The 24,953-nt window shown below is 43.8% G+C and overlaps 1 protein-coding gene across 1 annotated transcript; it reads right to left on the bottom strand.

Annotated features, from left to right (window-relative positions):
* Positions 1-1,523: 1,523 nt before the first annotated feature.
* On the bottom strand, positions 1,524-23,423 carry SENP2 (SUMO specific peptidase 2). Its single transcript, XM_075507642.1, is given in 19 exon segments — positions 1,524-2,257; positions 2,834-2,929; positions 3,619-3,703; positions 5,193-5,272; positions 5,400-5,603; positions 6,016-6,147; positions 7,535-7,684; positions 8,412-8,466; positions 10,211-10,268; positions 11,447-11,544; positions 13,407-13,510; positions 14,424-14,568; positions 16,607-16,685; positions 17,221-17,296; positions 18,143-18,276; positions 19,925-19,980; positions 23,238-23,367; positions 23,370-23,394; positions 23,397-23,423. Coding segments are annotated over 19 exon segments (1,797 nt in total). The 3' UTR covers positions 1,524-2,194.
* Positions 23,424-24,953: the final 1,530 nt, after the last annotated feature.

Raw genomic sequence — 24,953 nt, forward strand, 5'->3', positions numbered from 1 at the left:
GTACACAGTTTCCCCACCATCTCATACACAGAGGCTTTCAGCAGCCACAACCACACAGGCACTTCAAAGTGACTGGCAGTGACCAGTGCAGGTATCCCCTAATGGGGTTTACACCACAGCTGCGCTTTTCAGTTTGTGTAGAGGACACGGAAGGCACCGGCTGGCTGCGCATCCAAGTAAGCTGTTCACAGCAGCGTCACCCTGCTCCTTCCATCTAATGTCTGAGCCCCCTCTGCTTAAGGGGCATGTACAAGGAGGACCTGGAAAGCATCCTCACGCCACTAGCCCCTCTGCAGGGGTTGCATTGTTGTTCTTTCCCCCTAAAAAGAACAATTCTGCTTTCATAATCAGCAGACTGCAGGGATACTTAAAGCATTCAGCTACTGGGTCCTAGTGTTAATAAATGGCTAAAAATCTTCCAAGTCCTCAGGGATCCAGGGAAGATTAAGTATCTCATGTAAGGACAAAACACAACAGATTGCCTTTGTAATAGTTCTCTCTTTGGAGAATCTCCTCTGATTTTGTGACAGATTAAGCTAATCAGTGTGAAAGCAAAGACTGATGTGGCTGCCGACCTGCAACACAGATAGATAAACCATCTTACCAGCTTTCCCAGGAGAGCACATCTTCAGGCAAGGAGCAGAACTGTGAAGGCTGACTGCACCCACAATGACAGAGGGGATGTCCCCAAACCCACCATCTTTCCCCCAGAGCTGAGAGGAGATACCTCATCACCAGTCAGAAATCACCTTACACTATGATAACTATGCCATTACAGAAACAATCTGACATGGCTATTTATACCAGCATTCATAGATGTGGCTTTCAAACCAGCTATGGGGCAATCTTTCCTCTGTGATGGTAAATGAAAGACCTGAAATCTCACTCCCGTTCTGGAGTGTAAGCTAAAGGAATAAAAATGAAAGAAAGGGGGAAACACCATGTTTAAACTAATGTAGCTTTGTCTGACCATAACAGAGTGAGAATTCACACAAGCTCTTCATTTGGCAGATGCGTGGAGGCAGTACCTGCAGCAGAGGGGCAATAAGGCAGTAACACGTCCAGCAACACCACTAAACCTGGCGGGACACGTGTCCATAGCCTGGCACATTGGTGCTCGCACATTTTATTCCACTTCCATAGCAGTACACTGCAATACTGCATGGAGACACCCCTATTAGCCTTAAACAGATTCCAGTACTGGACAGCCCATGTTCACCAAGCTGTGTGCACATGCTTTGTTTGTCTTACTGAGAAGTCTAGTGAGTTATTCCAAAGAGAAATCTCCTGCTTCGGTATTACTGGGATTGTGCTTGCTCATCTTCTTGCTGAATGACATCGTGATTGCCCCTTCAGGATTTTGTGACAATCACTTAGAGGCTTTTGTGCTCTGATACTCATCCTGGCTAGAGTCTTCTTCCTTGTAGATTGTAAGAGAGCTAAAAACCACATTGATACGTCAAACTTTTTTTTCAATTAAAAAAATCACTCTTTCATTACCAGGTAGAGTTTCATTCCAGTAAGGCTCTTTATATAAGTTACATATTTATTTTAATAAAAAGAAATAAATATTTCTCTTTTCACATTAGATAACTCCCTGGAGACAGAAAAAAAACCCAAACAAACAACAAACCAACCCCAACTACAGGGGCTTCACTATGGATTTGTTACAAATCAAAAGATGGTAAACGCTTTCTTTCTATGGTCATCACAAATCCAGTTTTAGGAATCAAGTAGATCACAGATATTCCAGAAACAGAAGAAAACTCTCCTTCAGGAAACAGTAGCTAAGCACATTGTCCTTGGGAAGATAAATTCAGCTAACACGACTGTTACCATCACCACAGATCAGAGTCCCATTTGTCCATAACATGGCCATGTGTGCTGCGAGGTATGAGCATCCACCTCAGCAATGGAGGTTCACAGCATTTGTTCTTAACCGTTCCCTTGGTAAGGTCACAACAATCTTTCTGGCTTGCACTTAAGGTGCATTAGCTAATTTCAAAGAGAGTTACTGTCTCCAAAATCAGGGGGGAAAAACAAACAAACAAACAAAAAACTTAACCACTACTTCATAGCCTAAAGAGGAAAATTTGTGTGCCTGTTGCCTTTTCAAATAAGGTATTAGAAAAGTAACTAAAGTAAGAGTTAGTCACCCCAAGGTGATCACAGTGTTACTCTAATAGTGCATGTCTCACAGCAGCTGCTGATGGATTATTTCCCACACCATCTTCCTGCGGAAGTAAGGCATGTGATTCTGAAAAGAAAAGAAAAATCCATTAAATACGAAGTCACGGCAGAAAGAGGCAGAAAATATGCATAAACAGCCAGTTAATTCTTTAATATGAAATTCCTTTTAAGAACTGTGAACGCTTGCCATTTGGGTACAAACATTGGTTTCACCCACACGGCTCCTAAGAGGGTGACATGACAACTCAACAAAACCAGATTTACTTGACTACACAACAGCTTACAAGCACTTTAATACAAGACCAGTGTGTTGGAAAATAACCAGTGTCTTAACTGGTCAAAGGGTGAAACCCATTTCTCCAAAAGATACAAAGGCCAAATATCACAAACCCACTGGCTGCAGTATCTTGCCCAAGAGGAATCTCACTGATTCAACTAGGAAGCAGATACCAGACGTAAGGATGGAGAATACAGCTCTGCCCTGCTGAGGTCACTTTGAAGTTCCAACCCCAGCAACCATGCACCAAAAATGGAGAGAGGTACAAAATCTCAGCCTCTGCCCCAGACACAATTAACAGCTGCTGCGTAACTTCCCTGGCTCTTGTACCTGTGCAAAATGGAGCCGTTTATAACCTTCACTCACCTGTGTAAAGGTTATCGGTTTGTCTCTGGAGATATAATCTGCGTATTTGCACATAAAAACCCCGCAGTCACTTCCATTCAATTGCTGAGGGATTTCCTAATGAATGCAAAGCAGATGGAGAATTTTCCTCTATCTTAAAAGAAAAGCAATTTGGAAGTAGCACACATTATCCATACCAACAATACACTAACCAGACACTCATGAACCTACTTGCATAATCCTTTTACCACTCCTGAACACAAGGAATAGACCCAATTAACTGCACATCATCCCTCCCCTCTGCTTCCTTTACTTGGATGTTACAATCCAAATTCTTGGCAGGCTGATAAGGCCTTCCTCCTGCAAGGTGCCTTGAGATTTGCACAGTGTTGTGTTTCTTAAATCGAGTCTTTAGATACTGCTTTTTACTTAACTTTTTGAGAAACATCAGCTCAACCTTTTGCTTTGTCACATGTCGGGATTTGTGCTCCGAACAAGAAGCCTACGTTCTCTGACAACAGCTAAACAGATTTTTAAATTTGACTTGCAAAATGGGGGCAAAGCCAGATTCACCTTAATGTGGCAAACTAATTAAAAGAAAGAAAGCATTCAGCCAGCAAGGAGAGGCACTGCGTAAAGATTTCATGCCAGCATGGTTTCCTGGTCCACTTGCAGCCCAATGTGGTACCTGAGAACATGAGATGCTTATGGCCATTCTCTAAAGGCTTGGACTTATTAGAAAGTGTTAAGACCTTCGTGATGAGGAGTTACAGTTCACATTTCAAATCCAAGTAGTGCTCACGTACATGTGACTCCATGCTGTGAAGAGTCCACTCTGAAAGAGTCAGCTCCAGGTTTCTTTTTTCCCGGCTTTCTTCTTGCAGGTATCGGCTGTTTAAAACAAAACAAAATCACTCTTCATCTCTGTAATTTAGGCCAACAAAAAAAGAGCTGCTGAAGGATCACACGAAGATGAATGGAAGGACAGTAAAATGTCAGAGGATCCTCACAGCAGCTGATTTAAGGCATTTGGAGGAAAATCTAAAAAATTTACAAACACGGTGAGAGGCTGTGAGCTAATGGTCAGGAATGAGACCAACAATTCCAACAGAGACTTCCACAAGAGAGTAATCTCATTGCTTAGCAGAGGTCAATAAAACGCCAAATCACATGTTATCAGAGGAGGAACAGAAAAACCAAGCAAGGAACCATAATGCCATAATTCCACCATGTGCCTTAATCCCACATACTGGGTACACCTCCGGAAGACCAAATACAAAAGCTTTTGGGCTAACACTTCTGGCTGAGGAAGTTTCTAGGCCACCAGTTGCTGGAATAATACTCTTGAAGAAAAAATTACTTGATGCAGACCTGTTCTTATACCCTTTCCCAGGCATCTGCTGTTAACTGCTCGGGAGAGCACGGGACTACAACTACAACAACACTTGGTTTGTCTGTGGGGCTGCTCTCCTGCTCTTGGTCTACAAAGCTATTGGATTAATGGTTTTTACTACTTCTGCATCAGTGGCAAAAACATCTAAGGATGATGGCTTGCACAACATGAAAAACTGTACCCATTACATTTGAGATGTACGCCATGCCAGCTGATACATCTGGAAAAGCTTGCTACAAGACATCTGTCTTGAATGAGAATGTCAGAAATACAAATAACACACAGTAAAGACACAAGGGTAGCCTGCTGGGGTAAGCTAGAGGGAAATACGGTGGCTTTGTTTAAAACACTGAACAGAATACAAGAGGTATAGACAAACTGAGAAGGAGCATGTTACATAGCTCACTACAGTAGAAAGGATGAACATTACAAGTGGCAGGGGGAAAAAGGTCTCAATACAAGAAAAGGATAAAAGAGCTAAGCAATAAAGAGTAAAAGCATATGTGTAGCTGATCACAAACAGGAGTCTATATACCCCAAGACACCAACATTACTGAGTTGCAATCTGAAAGTTCTTAATGAAAGGGGAGTTAAAAAACTCTTGGAAGACTGTAATCCTTTTACAGTCAGGTTGGTATTTTGAAACACTTCCTTGAAATTCTTCCCTCTTGTCAATAGCCCAGTTTTACTGATTACTAACAAAGTCAGTACATGTGTGCCACAGGGCTATCACATATTTGATAGTGATGCTTTGACTGTGTGTATAGTGGGAAGGTGGCAGAATCCAGGCATCCAAGACCCTGGGTGGAGGGGACAATGTGAGACTAGATAAGTGGTCAATATTACACAACTCACAGCAAGTGAATCAAAGATTTTTGTTTCATTATCTACAAGAAATGCAAAAACTTGCAGTCATGTTACAGGGACAAAATCCAAAAATCTTCTCATAATTCACAACATAAAAGCAGTGACTGAGCAGTTACTTACAACAAAGTTTCACAAATCTTGTCCCCTTTTTGTCCCATTGAGTCAAAGTATTTGATGGTCGTCTTTCTGACATCTATGACCTGTTATTAAAAGGTGACTGTTAGACAAAGCACAACCTTGTGCTGCACACATGACAAAACCTAAATGACTTTTCTTGCTAGTTTCTTCTCCCCATCCAGTTCTAAATAAAAAGCCAGTTTGACTCACCACTAGTGCCCAGTGCACTCTCAAGTGAATGGGCACTAAGATGAGGTCTTGCTTGAAGAGATCCACACCTCTGGTCCATCTTCTTACGGCTTTGTAGCCCCCAGAAATTAGTTTGGGATAAAAGAAAGTACTAAAAGCATGGACTGCTGGATATCCTTCCTTCTTATTTCTTTCCACCAGAAGACTCATGTAGAAATTAATGACCTGTACCATAAAGAGTAAACTTGAGATGTAAAATAAGGCACTAGCTTACCAAATGAAAAATACAGCAACATGTCTTTGCTGGCCACCCTTAAGTACGCAGCTGAGAGAACTCCGGCCTCAGCTGTCAGCTTTTGTTCCGAGAATTTTGCACTTGGTTACTTCTGCAGTTTGATAAACACCTGCCACCCACTCCAATAACCTAGACTAACTCCTGGAAACTGCATAATACAAGAAGTAAAGGAACTTCAAGAAACACTAGACCCTTGAGTACATAAAATAACAACAGTACAGATATTTCTAGGCTCTGCAGTGGTGGTCATCAAATAACTTTGAAAAGACTTCTATACACAGTGAAAGGGTATTTTTAAATAAATGCTGAATTAGAATATCACTGTGCTGCAGCTAGTTTTACCTCATCATTTAGCCAGCGAAGGTTCCTTAGTGTGTGGATGTCCTCACGAGTGACCTTTAGTTTGAAGGCACTGCTCATGATCTCATCTGGCTCACCTTTGCCAAATGCAGCAATGACCTCTCTCTCCATGGCCTGAAATGAACAATTAAATGGGGAAGGACTTGTGAAACAGAGTACTGAGCATGCTAACCTGTGGGCAGCTTTCAACTGAAACAAGGCCTGTAAATTAAGTTCAGGTGACAGAGCAACTGGCTTTGCCAGTTTTTTGCTAAGTTAGCAATACCACTTTTTTGTTTGTTTGTTTGTTTCACCATCCTAACTTTGAACTTTAGAGCCCAGGTTTGCTTCAATTTGTTTTCACAAAGGAAGCTGATGTAAAACACGTGGACTAGTGAACACACTAAAGCAGCCGAAAAATGCTATCCCAGCAACAGAAGTACAGCAAATACCTTTCCCATGTGATGCTGCAGCCCTCACAATACTGAGGTTTAAGCCAATCACAGTAGGCATTCTCCATACCAAGGCAGCTAAGTCAGAAGCCTGAAAGAATGTGAAGGTGGGGGACTTCAAAGGGAACTGAAGTAACTGCAAAGGGGGAAACTGAGGCAGCTACACTGGAGTCCAGGCAACCAGGAGTCCAGGTTCTGCATGCAACTCATTGCAATATGGATGTTTCCATCTAAATCTGCTTAAGGAATGCAAATAAACCACTAGGTCTGTTAGTATAAAATACTCTGATCTGCAATAGAATCTCCTTCTTGGTTGAATCTGGGCTAGCAAAACAAGAAAAAGTCCTGGGTTTCCTTGTACTGAGCATCACTCTGCAGACTTTGTAAACTCGGGATTTGCTAGCCCTTTCCAAGTCAATCCTCAATGGGCAAACAAGGAAGTGCTCAATTAGATCAGCACGACTGCAACTCCGAATAATAAAAGCAGCCAAAATTCATACAAATAGGGGAACCTGAACTCCCACTCCTTGTTGAATAGCTTAACTAAGTTAACTCCTGTGACCACTGTTACATGCAGTGCAACCATGCTCAGTGCGCATATGTGACTCCGCGAATTCCTGAGGATGTACACAAGATGTTCAGATCCCCCACAAGCAATGCAACACTGTGGATCAGCAAAAGCTTATTTTTCGGGTTCTATCACCATAGTAGGACAGGTTAAGAGGCAGAGCCAATATAACTGTATGAATCAGGTTAGCACTGCTCTGTGAACTAAGACTGTTGTTAAACCTGGACTAATTTCTGTCCTGCTGGCAGAAGCCCCACAGGTTAGCAGAAGCTAACCCTTAAGTTAGCACAACTGAAGGAGTTTGTGGAGCATATTAAATCCTTAAAACCAGCTTTACTGCTGACCCTTGCACTGTGAAGTCACAGCTGCAGACACTCGGTAACAGGTTAAATTCAAGTTCTTAAGATTTCAAAAAGTCTTAAGAACCACCTATAATAAATGGAGGTCCTTGCAGCTGTTTCACAGCCTTCTGTTTTGTCTAACAGACTGTCAGCTATGGTACCTCTGTGAGCGGAGAAAAGTGTTCTACTGTTTTTTCTGAGCCTGGGAATTTCTTTTCTTCCACATCAAGGGCAGATGACTTTCTGGACAGAACAGGTGCCAGATGTAATTGGAATAACACCTCTTCTGAGATTTCAGCTCCATACTGGCTCTGTTAGGCAAAAGAACATTAAGCTAGCAAGCAAGTACTGATTTGTTTGCTAGGGGATAGTGCAGAAAATCATGCTCATGTATAAAACTGGAAGGGTTTTTGTACACACATCCAACCAAACTCCAAAGTTATTATTTATTGATGACTGCATTCCAGCTGTGCACCCACGTAGTGCAGCACTCAAAACTAAACGGAGGCAAGAGAGGCAGAAAGTTAGTTTGGCTTGGACTAGCATTAAGAACCCCAGCAAAGCCTCCACATGTAGGTATCAAGTTGAGATTGAGATTAATATTTCTGATTTCCATGATTAAAATTGTATTTTTTATCTATCTCAATCATGACCAGAGATGAAAGTCAGGTACTCCAAAGAGAGGTACTTCCTACCTCACAAAACAAGACAAAACTAAAGATACCGCAGTCCAGCTTTGCACGTCAACTAAGTCTGTGCACTAAAGATTCCGAAACTATGACCAGCACATTAAAGGGGAAGAATAAAAACAGTATAGCGTAGTGTGCTCATAAGAGTCCATAAACAAAATTAATGGCAGCAGGAAACCCCTTGTGATAGCGCTACTCATAAAATAACGCTCCCACTTTACCTGGGAAAAACAACTGGGACATATATATTGTTGAGCAAGTAATGTATTTAAGTGAAGAGTGCAAAAATTTCTGATCACAAATAGCTGTATTTTCCTTAAAAGTGAAATAATGAGTAACACAAGCTTACCCCTGCAATGGTTTGTTTCACTGGTTCATGAGACTTTTCTGCAGGTGTGTAGTACCTGCGAAGAGAGGGAGAACGAAAAAGAGAAAGAGAAGTGAGCTGTATATCTGTATTGTCCCATGTAATTCTCAAGAATTCACCTTCTGGATAAGAAATGCTTTTTCAAAGCTGATTCTGGCTAAAGCCTCAGTTGCACACATGAACACGTGACAACATCGTCTCAGCTTCCAGCACCATTCTTTTGTAGCAGCAAGACTGGGAGAGAATGAAGAGCTGGGAGCTTTGCAAACTTTCTCTATCTACATGTGCAAGACTCCTTTTATTTCTCTTTATCAGTTTCATTATTTGGAAAACAGGGAAGCAACCAGCACTTCCTCTATCAAGTGCTTTGTGGTCTACTGGTGATAAATACTGCACGCTAGGTGTTATGCTGCAAGGTATAACATGAACATCTGCAACTATACTTGCATCCAAATATAGTTAGCTTATGGAAACTAAGACCAGCACATTGAATTAAAAATGGGACAGCTACAGGATGTCTACTTGCCTTCTATAGGCTAGTTAAGAGAGTGACTATCCCCATTTGGAGAGGATTATCATTAAAACCATGCAGACTCTGAAGAGCAAACAAATACACAGACATTAAAGTTGTCCATATATATGTCCCTTCTTCAAAAACAAGAATTTGCACTGTCAGAGATCCCCTTTTTCAGGAGGGAGACCTACAACAGACTCTCATGGTATCCTAGACTCATTGTGCTTTAAAGGCTTTCAGTCCAGCATGGTAAGAGTAGATATCACAAGCCTTGTCAAATGACTTCAGTTAGTAGCTAAATCTGCAAAAAAAGGCAAGAAAATGTTCCTTTTACTTGAACCCATCATACTCTATCAGTTATTTTATTTCCTTCTCTCCCCTCGTGACAATTTAAGTTGACAATAACTTAAGTTGTCAACTTAACTTGACAATAATCTAAGTGACAATTTAAGCACAGAAACAGTGCTGCACAGCTATATAGAGCACTACTGTTTAAAGCGGGGAGAATAGGGACAGAATTAGCTAAAAAACAGGACTGCCACAACTGAATCTCTCTCTGCTCCCATCTACGCTTTCTCCTCTCTCATTTAAGCGCAGGTCACTGCAGAAAGATACGTGCATCAGACTGCCATACAAAATCCCTCCCTGTAGCTGCACTTACTGGAACCAAAAACCCATTTCCTTCAACAACAGAAAGCCATCTGAACTCATAGTCCTGCCAGCTCAGACAGCCAATACAAACGAGTCCACTGGCCTCTCAAACAGGCAGACAACCCAACTGCATGCTTCCTTTTTGGTCTCATATTCAAACCCAAGACATTCTGTAAGTCACAAAAACTGCCTTGGTCCCACCAGGCTTTACAAGCTCTCTAATCCTTATGCTTAGGATGCTAGTTTCAAAGTGAAAGAAATGAGATGTCAGCTCATTAATGGTTTGGCAGAAAGACACTCACAAGCAAAAATGGATTCTGCAAATCCAAGGACGACTTGGTACAGCCACCACTCTCACCCTCACTGGCCTTCTTCCCACAGCCAAGGACCCAGCAAACACCACACCAGCACAACCCTGTTTGTCACACAGCACGGCATGGGAGCTGTGTCTGAGATGCAACTGGCTTGTGAGCAATTCCAGAGCCACAAGCTAGCTACTCCTCTTCCACGGTACTGAGACAATAAATATGATTTGTCTTCTTCCGGACACTGCTGGAGGCTGAGACATGCACACAGAGCCAAAAGAAACAAGAACCATGATTAAAAGAGACTCTACCTGATCATATCACTTCTCTGAGACCACTGTGGGCTGCAAACATCTGCACGTTTGATACCTACACAGAAAAGCAGTAATATGAAAACAAGAAGTCAACTTTCAATTACCATTAGACGTACATGGCTCTCGGTTTCTGGGTGATAAATATAAAAAAACCTTTAATGACAACTGTATGGTTAGGAAGTTTGAACTCTGGCAAACAGTTTGAATTTTGAATATCATGTGCAAGTGTATGAGAGCTGAAGCAGGGCATTTATTAAGTTTTAAATCCTAGACTGCACACAACTAAATGAGTGATTTTTGCAAAACCAGATGCTCCTCCAGGCTCAGAAGAATAGCTTGTTATTTTCCACGACAAAACAAGCTTTCCCCAAATTCTAGCACCTGCTCAGAAATAACTCCAAAACCCATATGATTGCATAATAAAGGCACAGATATGTAAAAAGAAGTATTGATGAAAAATTATTTAAGTAATGAACAGGGAAAAAAAAAGACTGGGACAATATTAAATGTATATCCATGAACACATGATATTATAACACACTGCTGGTACAAAAGAAAATAGCTTGTCAGCAAACCAGTTTCGCTAGCCCACTCTGCAGAAGACAACTAAGGTCACCTTCAGTAGTTATGTATCTTCAACTCGCTAAAGATGATCTACTAAAGAAGCTAACTTGATACAAACAGTGGTACTGTGCAATTAGCTTGCTTAGTTTCGAAGCTCTGCTGTCACAGAAGTAGTCATGTATACCATTAAAAAGGGATTAGAGAGTAACACATAACCACAACTGAGTTAAGTAACAGGCATCTAAGGGTGCACAGTAATGTACCACTCTCCACTAGTACAAACAGCCACATACTATGAAGTTCTCCTATATGGTGCAGAGTTACATCTGCGGCTACAAACATCACTCTCAAGTACAATTTTAAACAGTTTTTCACTTCAACAAAAAACTTACAAAGCCATTTTAGCCAATAACTAGCTATGGTTTGGGGGGGTGTTCCCCCCTCTTCCCCCCCCACCTTTTTTTCGAGAGACAGCTCATTTCATTCTAAGAGCTGACATAAGCTATACTAGCACTCTGGCTGATTTCCTTATAGACACAGATTAATGATACACTAGCACTGACAGATCTTTTCAGTGTAATCTATACCTTCGAGACTTAAGGAAATGCCCTATTTTGATTTGAAGTCTACCTACAAAGTGGAACAGATATGAATCATGGGGATACTCACTGGTCCTTAGTGTCATACGTGGATAGACATCTCCTCCATATTTTTGTTCTTCCAGGTGACTCACAGTCATCACTGGTTCCTTGGAGTAGGCTTGAACACTTTGGTGCAGCAAAAAACAACAGAGAAGAATCACAATTTTTATATGTAGGGTATTTGTTATCAGGGCATACCAATTCACTAGAAAGGATACAGTTTATTCGTACACAACTGTCTACATTAGAATTGGAAGCCATAGTTAAAGCAATAAAGTAAAACTAGGCCGTTTAATCCCTTGACAGAAACATCCTGTCTCCTGCACTGGTTTCATGAAAAAACGCAAAGGGCATTTCCAGAAGGAGGCAGTTTACATTCAGAAGCTTGGCTATTTTCAACTCAGGCATACTGAAGATACAGGAGTCAAATTTTCTGTCTCCAGAATTTCAAAAGAGACTAATCAATCATGAAATTTGATTCCTTTACCTTTTCACCAGCAAATCACTGGCTTTTTTGTTTTTTCTTTAAAAAGAAAAAGTATTCTTTGCACATCCTACATCTGGATTAATCTGAGGAGACCACTTTTTTTAATGGGACAAGACAGCATTCATTACAACCATCCTTGACCAATTTTTTTCAATCTATTTATTAAAGATTATGCTGACACTGAGAATGCAATGTCCACAACATACATACTCCTGGGACATTTTACTTCAGATCTGCTCTACTCTGACCTCAGGGACCACATGCTCATTAGCAGTCGGAGTGCATTAGACACATTCCACAGGAACACTCTCTGGTTTAGCTTAATCTGAAAGGAATCTGTTTCACATGCTCCAGGTCTGCTCTTAGATATGAGCCAAACCACAATAATCAATGACTGGGAGATTAGATGCCAAAAGCACAGTCTTGACCCACCCTGAAATGCTATTGCCAGTGCATCTAAAAATTATATGAGATACTGTTTTCCATATAATTTTCATGCACCAGAATGTTTAAACATGATACGCTGTTCCGAAGCCATGTGTTTACATGTTTTCTAGCTGTGAACCACCGAGCGGAGACTGGGATTTTTCTAAGCCTTGGTAACGACCTATGTTTCATAGCATTTAAAGGAAACTGCAAGAAAACATGGCATTTTCTACGGTCTTACTGTGTAGAAAGGCATGCTGAAACTTCAGTGCCACCTTGGCATCAGTATTTTACAAGAATTAGGCCCCTTCTGCACACTTTGAAGTGTAACTATTCCGCTAAGATAATGGCTTCTATTATTTTTTTTTGGTTTTTCACTTGTGTAGTTAACTTTGTGCAATCTCTTGACATAGTTATAAGATATCAAATATACTCATCACTGGTAATATATGAATCGGAATTACACACACATTCCCCTTTGCAGGTTACTTTAGGAACTGGAATTCTACACACTAGGGGGATTCTGTTAATTTAGTGTATTGCAAAGAGAAAACTTCCTATAATTTGTGCGAGGAGGACTGGGGGAGGTAGAAAGGAACAGAGAAAATTCTGGCATTCCCTGTGTTTACCTTAAGTTTCATGTTCTCAGATAAAACAGGATTCCTGACCAAGGAAAAACTCATCAATTGCGAACAAGAGGAAGATAAATTATTTTTAATGGTGCTACGGAATAACCAGGGCTGTGGATTTTTATACTAGAAGTTACACTGCCAGCACTAGAACTAGATACTACCTTTCTTAACACAGAAACAAGAAAGGAGTATCAGAAAGAAAAACACATCCATACCAACAAAGCAATCTTCATCTTTAGAATACACATTTAGAGAATATTCATGCTTCATTGCAGGGAGCTGAAGGGGGGTGTCAGTCTTTTAAAAATTAGTTTGCCCCAACACCTGCCCTGGGACATTGCCCAGAACCCTGAGAGCAGGAAAGATTAATTTCCCTCCACTTCCATATACAACAGCTACAAAGTTACCACCAAAACATTAATGGTTATTTTTCCTATAATTACTTGCGGAAGCTTGTCGGCTGTAAATTAGGGCGGCTTCTAGGATATTTTTCCTTTACCAGTTCCAAGAGCTGTTTGTATTTCTCCTTTTCTCCTCGCTGAACATCCTAGCAGGATGGAGGGAAAAAACAAACAGATTAGAACCACTGCATATGAAGCAAATATTTGTAATTTGGATATAGTGTGGACTGCACAGGCTGTTCCTAAAATACTGGCACATTATTCAAGTATACTTTAGCAGGAATTCCCACAGCTTCATTTTGTGTTAGACCTGCTCTAGGAACTTGTGTCCCACTATAAACCTCAAAATTCCTTCTGCAACTGTTTCCTCAAATGAGGGCCTCTTCTCTTTAGCTGTGGTCTGCGCTCCTTGCATAATAATTCAGGCTAATATGCATTCCTGTCAATATACATAATGATGTATGAGTCCCCAGGGTATCTCAATCATACTCCACAATTTGCCATGGCCTGCTTCTCCAGTACTTCGGTATAAGTTCTTCACCCATGTAAGCTAGGTTTATCAGGAATTTTCCAATAGGCGCTTCAGATATTGGAAAGAAAGGACAGGGAAAGACCTCTCAGATAGTCCTGTAAGGAACGATTATCAGCAACTGAGTGGTTTTTTGCCTACATTATCCTTTTAAAGTTGCTGTGTAAAGATGACAGTTGAGCTAGGTTAAGGACAAAATAGTGAAACAACTCTGCAACAAATATACACTTAGTGACAAGGCAGTACAGCTCTACTTACAAGTAGAGCTGGATAGTCCTCCCCCAGTACACCATTTCCAAGAAAATGGTTTAAAATTCAATCTTTGGGCAACAAAGCACTGCTCTGTTCCAAGACTTGATGCATGTAAAGGCAAATAAAACACTATACGCTGATTTTCCAGAAGCATTCCTTGAACTTCATTAACTATACCCACTGTGCTGTTACAAACTGCCACTTCAGCGTTTACATACAGCTTTGTTATAACTGTTAAGTTGTTTCATTTCAAAAGACACCTTTCTCACCCAGCGTACCTCTTCCGCAGTACAGAAAAGCCTCCCCATTTTGCTGACTTCTGAAGTCGTGGATTCTGGTACAGTGCGCTCCTTAATGGGTGGCCTCAGTGTTAAGATGCTGTCTGGAGCAGGTTTGATGTGGTGTTTGCCATGCCTGCTTGTGCTAAAAACATCAACAGCAAAAGAAATAGTATCAAGCGAACATTCAAATATGCACCTCCTGATTCAAGCTCCACCACCAACTATTTTGTAAAGCATGTACACTGTTGATGATGGAGCCAGACACAAGATGTTTACAACTTTCAGATGAAGGCCTGCTGTCTTCAACTGGCTAACAGGAAAGTACAGAGAAGTAAAAGTGAAAATCAGAACAACTGCCTTGAATATACACTGTTGTTTGATCTGCACGTCACAACTGCACTCAGAGGCACACATTATGTCCACAGCAGTCCAAGTCCTGAGTCAATACAGAAGACTAAAGAACCATGCAGGTGTGTTATTCATACCATCCAACCCTCAGCTCTTCTAAAAGCTAGTGAACCGGAAGCAAAGCATAGCTGCTGCTTTCCTCACAAAATCACTCTGGTAGAGACCTCTAGAGACCATCTGGTCCAAACCCCTGCTCAAGCAGGGTCACCCACAGCAGGTTGCCCAGGATCATGTCCAGTCAGGTTTTCAAACATCTCCAAGGACAGAGACTCCACAACCTCTCTAAGCAACCTGTGCCAGCATCTGACCACCCTCAGAATAAAAAAGTGTTTCCTGATGTTCAAATGGAATTTTCTGGTTTTCAATTTGTGCCCATTGCCTCTTGCCCTGTCAGTGGGCACCACTGAGAAGAGTCTGTCTCCCTCCTCTTCGTTCCGTCCCTTCAGATGTTTATACACATTGATGATATCCCTCTGAGCTTTCTCTTCTCCAGGCTAAAGAGTCCCACCTCTTGCAGCCTCTCCTCATATGAAAGATGCTTCACTCCCTTAATGGTCTTCGTGGCTCTTTGCTGGACTTGCTCCAGTAAGTTCACATCTTCCTTGTGCGGGGGAGCCCAACACTAGACACAGCACTCCAGAGGTAGCCTGAGTAGAAAGGAAGGATGACATCCCTTGACCAGCTGGCAACGCTATTCCTAACGCAGCCCAGGATGCTGTTGGCCTTTGCCACGAGGAGGTATCGCTGGTTCACGGTCAGCTCATTGTCCATCAGGACCTCCTTCTCTGCAGACCTGCTTTCCATCTGGTCAGCCCCCAGCATGTGCTGCTGCATGACGTTGTTCCTTCCCACATGCAGGGCTTTGCATTTCTGCTTGTTGAACTTCACAAACTCTCTGCCCAGTTCTCCAGCCTGTCCAGGTCCCTCTGGATGGCAGCACACCCACTGGGTTCATCAGTCACTCCTCCCAGTTTTGTATCACCTGTGAACTTGCTGAGGGTGCACTCTGTCCCATTGTCCAGGTCATTAATGAAGATGTTAAATAGTGCTGGCCCCAGTACCAATCTCTGGGGTGCACCGCTACTGACTGGCCTCCAACTGGACTTTGTAACTTTGTCACCATAGCACCTCCAAGCTGCAGTACACGCAAGACTATCAATCCAATTTTGAGACTGGAAGGCAAACAGTAGCATCAAATCATGTCATGACCCATTCCCTCCTCCTTCCAGCTGTTTCTGACTCTGAGGTAAGTGTACAAACAATGCCGCAGCATGCCCCAAACAATAATTCAAAACAAATGCAATGTAAAGGCTAGTCCTTTTATCAAATCAGGAACTACTTTATGCCAAACATCACGGAGATTTTTTTGAGAGAAGGTTGTTGGGGTTTTTGGTTTTATTTTTTTAAAACAACAACTTTTTTGTTCCTGTCAAATTAACTATTTAGGACCTTTTCAGAAGCATTCCTGGTCTCAGCCTCTCCTCAAGTTCAACACTTCCTCCTACCACAGACCTTTAATCTTTATCTAATCTCCTGTGTCTACGAAGTATCTGGATTTAAAGAAAAAGTTTAAAACTGGGGGGGGGGGGGGGGCGAAGCAGCTGGAGACATCCCTTAGTATAGCAGCGTGGAGGAGTTCCATATATTTTGGAAAAATATTGCTATGTGGACACAAATACAAATGTTAGGCAACACAGAGGAAATTCAAGAACAAAAGTGAAAGACAGCAAACCTTTCAGAGAAGAAGTCAAAGAAAACGGAAGGATTTTTACCTCAGACATGGAACTGTCTTGTGAGAAAGGGACAGTGTGTCCTTATTCAAGCAAGTACTGGTTCCACAAGGCATTTTATCTACGAGAGAAGAGCATAAGTCATCAGTAACTATAAAAGGAAACTGAAGAGTTTTATGAGTTTACAGTAAAGAGCTTCATCAAAGATAAATTATTTTCATTTTCTCTCTTACATCATAATATTATTTGTGTTATGTTACTTTAGGATATTTTCAGATTTTCATATTGGCAACTACAGAAAGTTGTGCAAACAAGGTATTGCCAGCCTAAACCTTCAATAAAAAAGGGTTATCAGGATCTACTACCTAAAATTAGTGTTTAAAACAATTTACTTCTGGCCAGCTAATAGTGGACATATCAGAACTGAAGGACTGCATCCAAGGCAGCTCTTGTACTGAGATGACAAGATAAACGCCTGGCCCCAATCCAGAAGCAATGCAAGGATGCAGGGAAGAAATAGAATTCACACTCAAGTATCCCTAGGTACTACCTAGATATTGTGCCTGCAATAATCTGTACATAAGCCTAGGGGTAGTTGCACAGTACATAAGGCAGGGTGAAAAAGAAACAAGTTAATAATGTGATCTTAGCCTTACCAATTTGTAGCATTTCTATTTCTAGCGCAGAACCTGTTGGTCTTTTAGATGAAGGGTCAGAAGAAGTGGACTGAGTCTTAAATAAAAACAAAAAAAGTACTAATGTGAGTATAACCCGAATATGAATCCAAGCAAACAAACTTCCTGAAATTTAGCCAGCTCTACTATGACTTGGGGACCATGATTTTCTGGTTCAGATTGTAGCAGAATGCAAATCTTTGCAGGATCTCTGACAAGTACACTTTCATTTTTAATACAGGCTCTCATACGTGCAGTGATTAAAACACACAAGCTTATCGCCGAGTTCTCCTCTGTCAGCTCCTAAACATTCCGAAGTATGATAGTTTAATCCTCGAAAAATACATTTTGTACTAATAAGAGTTAATGACTCTCTCAGGAATGAATAATTAGACCATGACAGTTTCTTATTCCTCTTATCCTATGGGGCAATAAGAAAAATAGCACTATAACTTTGAACCAAACTACAGAGTCAAGCAGTTCATGACTCATTTTTACAGAGCCAAAGTCCTACAGGAATCCTCTCCTGGACTGGTGGATAATAAACCTAGCAGAAAGAGGTTTATCCAGAGGAAGTATGCAGTTTTTCTTGTACTGTAACGTATTTTGACTCCTTAACTACAAGCTAGAGAGTAACAGTTTACAAACACACTAAAACTATAAACTTGAACAATTGTAAAGTATCTGGAAGACAACAAACATTTAGCTCCTTCCTCAGCTGCAAGTGCTACAGCAGAGCACGCAAGCTTGAGTAAGGCAAACCCAGCACACAAGAGCTGCCTGCTATAAATGGCAAAGAACAACCTACTGCTGTACAGGCAGTAGAATTCCAAGATGCATTAGGGAGAGCTGCTTCCTCTTTCATCTTGCACAGACTCTATCTACTTTCAAAATCCTTGCTAACCTCTTCTGCAGACTCTGTGATTGGAGCGGCATTGCTGACTGAAGCCTTCTGGCGTTCACTTGTTGCCTTGGCTGGCACCTTCACCACAGCAGAAACTTCTTCAACTTTCTCTTTATGCTTAGAGATGGAGTAATCTAAAAAACAAAGACAGGCCATATAAGAACATGATTTAAAAGGGGATTAGGATTTCTATTTGCATTAAAGCCTAACTCCTTAATCCCACCTAAAGCAGTGTAATTCATTTCAAGTTACACACCCTTCTGCCAACAGCAGTCAGTGGTGATATTTGTATTAGTTGGCTCACTGCACAGTCCTTCAGAGCTGGAGCTCAAAGACTAACCCGTGAGTCTGCCAGCCAGATCTGCAAAAGCACCCTGCTTTTGGGAACATTCCCTGTTTCCAGAGAAGCAGCACAGGGTGCAATTTATCCTACTCATCCCCTCCACACATGCAGGTACTCTTGCAGTTTATTATGCGTCACTCTTGTCTAGTTGAGAGAAGCTGTTCACTGAGGTCTAGAAACCAAAGCTACCCAAGCCTGTTCTTTTCAGTATTAAAGAAGCAGAGGCATGCAAGCCCTCAGACAGTATTTCCAAACATCGACAAGCCAGGGCTGTCTAATAAGGGGTTGTGGTAGAGATTAAGTCATATTAGACAACAGCATTTGTTTGAAGATAAGAGAATGACATTTTAGCAGACGAGGCCACAGTTGGTACCACGTTCTTAGAAGCAGGTCTGGCCTACTTACTGAGACATGGGAATTGTTCCTACCAAGAGTTGGTCATGTTGCTAAAAGGAGATGGGATAGGGGAGCAAGATGTCAATTTGACATATTTTTCAATTGTTTTATGCTCTTAAGCCTGAAAAGCACACAAACAGTTCAGCAGCCCCTACCATTAAATAAGGGACAGCATCGTTTGCCAAGCAGTAACTAGGAAGCTCCACATCTCCCCATAGAACTTGTGCTAGGAAATGTCATACAGCCTAAAGAGCATCATTTCTCCCTCTTTATCAATAAAGACAGAAAAGGGGAAATGTCCATCTCAAATCATGACCAATGCAGCGGGCATCCAGAGGCACTGACACGGCTGCAGGCAGCTGCATAATTTTACCCTTAAACACTTTGTGGACGGGGTATCAGAGAAAGCCTCAGTGAAGACAGCACTTCTCTATCCCACTGTTCTCTGCTATGCCTATGCTCTGCTGCATCTCCATCTTTCTTTACTCATCCTTCCCCTATCTTTTCAAAATGCACAGGCCAAAATTTTCAGATTCAGACTAATCGGACTCTTCTGTTTTCAATTCAGCTTTTTTTTCCCCCCAAACTCACTAGCTCACAGAAATACCATTTTTCTCTGCCTGCCATCAGTTTAAAGTTACCTTCCTTTATATCCCAGATTCTAAGTGATTTCTCATAAGACATACAGGTATTTTGAACTCACAGAGATATATCGCAAATAGAGATAGGAGGGAGCACACAGCTTTGATTTAAAATGCTCTTTCTACTGACATGCATGGGATCACCGCCAGAGAGACCTGGGATATCTCCTGCTGGCAGTAAGAGTATTGTGCCCTGCCACAGTCAACACAGATAACATAACATAGGGCTAGGCCCTATGATACACCCTCAGGCCACTGGCTACACAGATGGCCCCAAGGAAAGAATGGCTTGAAAAGCCACAGTTTCAGTAACAATGCTGAAGTACAAAAGCCAGAGTTTTCTAAGGTACACGAAATCTAAGAAAAATCAGGCATATTAAATACTTCTGTAATGTGCAATACCTGATTTTTGCTTTTTTGGTTGAGCCTCGTCAGGGTCTTCCACAGGTGGCCGAACGCTGAGGAAAGAACACACAGAACAGTGTTTTGCAACCACAGGTAAGCTTCCAACAGGCTGCCATTCCTTCACAGGGCCTAAACTTCCGAAGTTAGTTTTCATATCCCAAAGGTCTCACCCTCCAAGCACCCCTGGAATCACCTGACACACCCGCCCAATTGCCACTGCTGAGCACCTCTCATCAACATCCCCCACCTCTCCCAGTCAACGGACCGCTCACAGGGAGCTAATTATCCCGCTAAAGCATATTAGGCTTCTTTTTCTCGTTCTGTTAATACTTCCTAATGTTTTACGTTTGTTCCTATCACCAAAAAATTGCTTAAGTTAATATGTAAAGTTTTACTCTTTCCTCAAGGAAAGAAGCATACCAGAGATTACTAAAGCATCTAAGTTCATAAATCACTACACTGAGTTGCAAAAAGAAGTCTAAGTAGGACAGGAAATAAAAGGTGGGAAAGCAACTCATGCATACACCCACTTAAATAACTTACTGCTAAATCAGCACTTGTGAACTAGTTCTTGAAATAATTCTTAGCTGCACCCTTTCTTACGAAGCGTAAGTCCAAGTATTATTATCAGTTGATAACAATGATAAAATCTAGTAAAAATTTTTACTTTGGGAACAGAGTGCAAAGGTTGTTCCTAGGGGTTTTTTTTGTTTCTATTTGCCTTCAAAAATGCCATGACAGATGGCAAGGATTCTTTGAAGAATTCTTTGGTCTTCTGTACACAAAGTAGTTTCTTTTAAACTGTTATGCTCCCAAACCCTGCTGGTATCATCACTTCTGGACTATCTTCTGTCTGTATCAGGAGCACAAAAAGTAACTGATATCCTTAATGGCACCTTTCATACAATATAAAGAATATTTGCTATTACTGTGCTATTAAAGTCAGGCAGAAAATATTGGGGCGTAGGTATTAAAGGCAAATACATTCCTATAAAAATGCATTCTTACTCAGCATATTTGGTATGTCAGAAGGTAAAACTGAAGAAGGCAAAATATTTGTATCGTCCTGCTCAATTTTTAGCAAGAGCTAACTAATTTTGAGCTGTTCTTCAGTGAAAACTTTCCAGCAGAGATAAAGCAAAATTCAACCTCCTCAAGGCTACGTTCTGAGATAAGCAGTTTAAATACCTGACTGCAGTTACAATAACTGGTTTTGAACAGAAGTGCCTCTTTCTCCAGCTTTAGCAGAGCACCCAACACCTGTGAGAGCATTGTTTTGTCCTTTTTTACTTTACCAACCACTTGAAGGTTTAGAATTAGTTTGATCACAAGAAAAGATGAATTCTCTCTTGATAATTCAAGAAATAAATTGGAAAATCTTTGATGCTCTGAAGTAGGCATGGCCAGGGAACATGGATGAGCAAAAGGCAAGAAAAAAACGAACCTATGCTTAGCTACCTCTGCCTCTGACGTGAATACACAACCCCGTGAGAAGGTTAAACTGTGTCATTGCAGCTGGGGTTTTGCCAAGGGCCTGGGAGAAACCAGGTAAGTGCACAGGGTGTTGAGTAATATTTGAAACATGCTGAAAAAATGGGCCAGAAAATAAAAGCAATTTGAGACCGCTCTCCATGTAAAGATGCATTCTCCACGCTCTAGAGAAGACAGCACCTATTTATGCCCAGCATTTTACTTGCCTCCTTAGCAACTACAGGAAAAAAATAAGGTATTACAAAACCTCAATAACTCCATATACACCCATATAAGCTCAGGCCCTCTTCTTTTCAAAAACTCCTTCCCCACCAGTGTTGAGGACCGTTCATTAAGATTTATAATTTACATTTGTAAAAAATTCAAGTTTTCACAGGTTAACCCCCCCAAAAAAATCACACACTGTGCTTCAGTGGTGAAGTACAAGAGTAGCTAATGCTTATCTACTTTCCCCACCAGTTTCACCACCCATGCCCATAATTTTTCATCCTTCTACCACGGGAAAACTTCAAGTGGCAGAAATTATAACCACCCTGTGGTTTAGATTTCCTTGAAGAGACTCACACAGGGGAGCTGGGAACATCTTTGCCATTTTACAGTATATGTCAGAGAGCACTGTTGGAAAACTTATTTTCATCAGGACAGCTTCTGAAGCCACCTAACACAGTTTCACTTGAATTTCATCCTAATTGCTTCGCCTATCATTTCCAGTGATCTCTTAGCAAAACTGGTCTCCTGGTCAGACCACGACACGACAGCCTGCAGTGTCTACAAAGGCGCGATCTTCAGTTTGGGATTGTGCTCTGCACAGCAACTGTGAACAACTACTTGTGCAACAACTGGCTCTTTCCAGAAGACATTCACTTTTTCCATTCACTCTGGAATATGAGACACTAAGCAGAGCCTCCTGGAGCAACAGTTTCTCCCAGAGGGAGCAACCATACTCCCCAAAACATGGCACATAATCCATATGTTCCCTCTCTTCAGAGAGACAGAAGTGATAGGCATGGAGATGGCTTAGCCGTCTGTCACTGGGAGCTCTGGGGCACCGGCAGTGGTTAACACCTGGGAAGGCATCCCCCTTTCTTCCACTCCACATACATACCATATCCCCATGCCATGACTTTCCTCCATGCAATATATCTCTATATGTATATATACTGCTCTCTGCTCCTTCAACACACATACTCCAAGTCTCCACCCCTTTTCTTCTTTTCAAACCCCCACTGTGCAGATAGAAAGCGAACGAGGGGGTAGGTTTGCCAACGCATTTATCGGGAACATGTGGAACCCACAATCATCTCAGCATCACACGTGAACAACTGTGACCGTGGGCACAGGGTGACCTGACAGCAGCGTGAGCCACGGACAGCCATACAGGCCAGCAGCCGGGCCAGAAGGAGGGAAGCAGCCTGCTCTGCTTCACCCACTCTCGTGCCAAAGTGGGAAAGGGCGATGGATGACACGGATCTCCTGGGAGCCCATCAACAGCCCTACCGCCCTGGAGGGGGGGGGTTCTGGGCGGGCAGAGGGGCTGAGCCCAGCCCAGGGGCGGGCAGCCGGAGCGAGGGGAACCCCAGGGCAAGACACCACACTGCACCCGAGCTCACGATGCAACAGAGCGACTAACGCCGCTCCCGCCCTCGGCTCAAACACCTCAAGCCGAGGCGAGGCGCCTGAGGCGTCGGGCTCCGGGCGGGCTCCCGCTCCCGGCAAGCAGGCCCTGGGGGTCCCGCAGGCCCCACCCCGGGAGGCCACGGGGGCTGGTGATGGGGCGAGGCCCTCGGGCGGCCGTGAGGCGGCGGGGCGGCTCGCTGACCTGGGGGGCGGCCTCTTGCGCGGCGGCGGGGCCGGGGGCGGCGCGGGGCGGCGGGCGGCGGCGAAGAGGGCGCCGAGGGCCCCCAGCAGCCATTGGTACATAGGCCCCGGCCGCCCGCGGCGGAAGTGCGCCCATCCCGCGCGACGCCCGCCCCGCCCACGCGCGGGCGCAGGGCCGCCTTCCCATTGGCTCCCGCCGCCGCCGGCCTGGGGACCTCCCACCGCCCCTAAGGAGCGGGGGGGGGGGGAAGAGGACAATGCGCGCGCGCATGCGCGTTACCACCCTTCCGTTGCCTGAGAGGGACGTTAACGGCCCGCCTTGCCCGCGCCCGCCCCGCCGGGCCACCCCGCCCCATCTGTCCACCCCAGCCAGACTTCGGTGCCCTCCTGCACCTGGGCAAGGCGCTTTACCCCTCAGAAATGCCCAAGCCGGCCTCTGGCAGGGAGCTCAGCGCCGAGCGCCCGGCCGGGCGGGCCCTGCTTGGACGCGGGGAGCTGCTGGGCCCTCCCTGGCGCTGCTGGCGGGGGGAGGCTGGTCTCCCCTCGGGGAGCAGCCCCTCTCGCCCCACACAGGCCAGAAAAGCCTTTCCGCGTCCCGAGGGACAGAGGCAGGCGAGAACGACCGGCAGCGCGGGCCCCTGCCCGCCCCCTCCTGCTTCCTCTCCCTGCAGGTGTTGAGGAAATGCAAATCCCGGGCTTACCAAGCCCTTCCCTGCTTAAGCGACCGACGCTTTGTGCCTCTCCTCTTGGCCGCTCCCGCCGCAGCAGCCGACTGGGCCATGGCTGAAGCGGGACTGGAGGGGTAGGCGGGTGGGTTCGGCGTTCCACCATTGTGACTCAAGCCGTGATGCAGGAGCGCCCAACTGCCGGCCTCAGGAAGCCCACCCGGTGGCCCCGCTTAACCGTCTGCTCTGGAGCTGGCGAACAAGCTTCCCTGTTGAGCTGCCTCCTGGTGGGTTTGGCCGGCTGTTAGGGCAATCCCTCGCCCTGCCCCCCTATTAAGGGGGCTTTTCAATACGGTGCTTCCCGATCATTTATCGGCTGTTACCTCTGGGGTGGAAATCAGCAGGGGAAACTGCAGGTGTTGCTGCAGCCACGTCCTGGAGAGACTTTTCCACATGAGGAGTGAAAATGATTTTTTAAGTCTAAGGAAGGCAAAGAAGGAAGCCGCGGAGTAAACTGGGCAGATTAAAGTGCTCGGGGCAGGAACGGCACTGCGGGGCAGCCCTTCTCGCAGGAGATCCCGCTAGCTTTTCATGCTTGCAGGGAGTCTAGGTAGCGGTGGTGTCTGGTTTAATTAAAACGACCTTCCTCGTTACTTTAGGAACTTAATTACCACTCCACTTACGCTTCAGGGCTTTGGCCAAGGAAGGTGCCAGAGCCCTGGACGCAGACGTGGCACGATGTGGCAGCGGGGCGCAGGCAGGGTGCGAGCAGGCTGTAGGAAGGCTGCCGCGGGGCCGTGTGGGTGGTGGAAGCAGCCCGGCAGAGGGCACGGCAGCCCCACGCAGGGCCTGCCCTGGGCCTGCGGCTTGGAGGTGCTTCTTCATTCGGCTTCTCCATTTGTCTCCCTACCCCGCGTGTTTTAGCTGAATCCTGCAGCCGAGAGCTGGAGGAGGCGCAGGGCTTTTGTTCAGATTCCCGGGTGAGGAAAGATGCAAGGATTTCCTCGGTTTAGCTCTGCGAAGCCAAGACTCGTTTGCAACACTGCTGCTAT

Source organism: Mycteria americana, chromosome 7, assembly GCF_035582795.1.
Source record: "Mycteria americana isolate JAX WOST 10 ecotype Jacksonville Zoo and Gardens chromosome 7, USCA_MyAme_1.0, whole genome shotgun sequence".
In the NCBI taxonomy this organism is placed as follows: Eukaryota; Metazoa; Chordata; class Aves; order Ciconiiformes; family Ciconiidae; genus Mycteria; species Mycteria americana.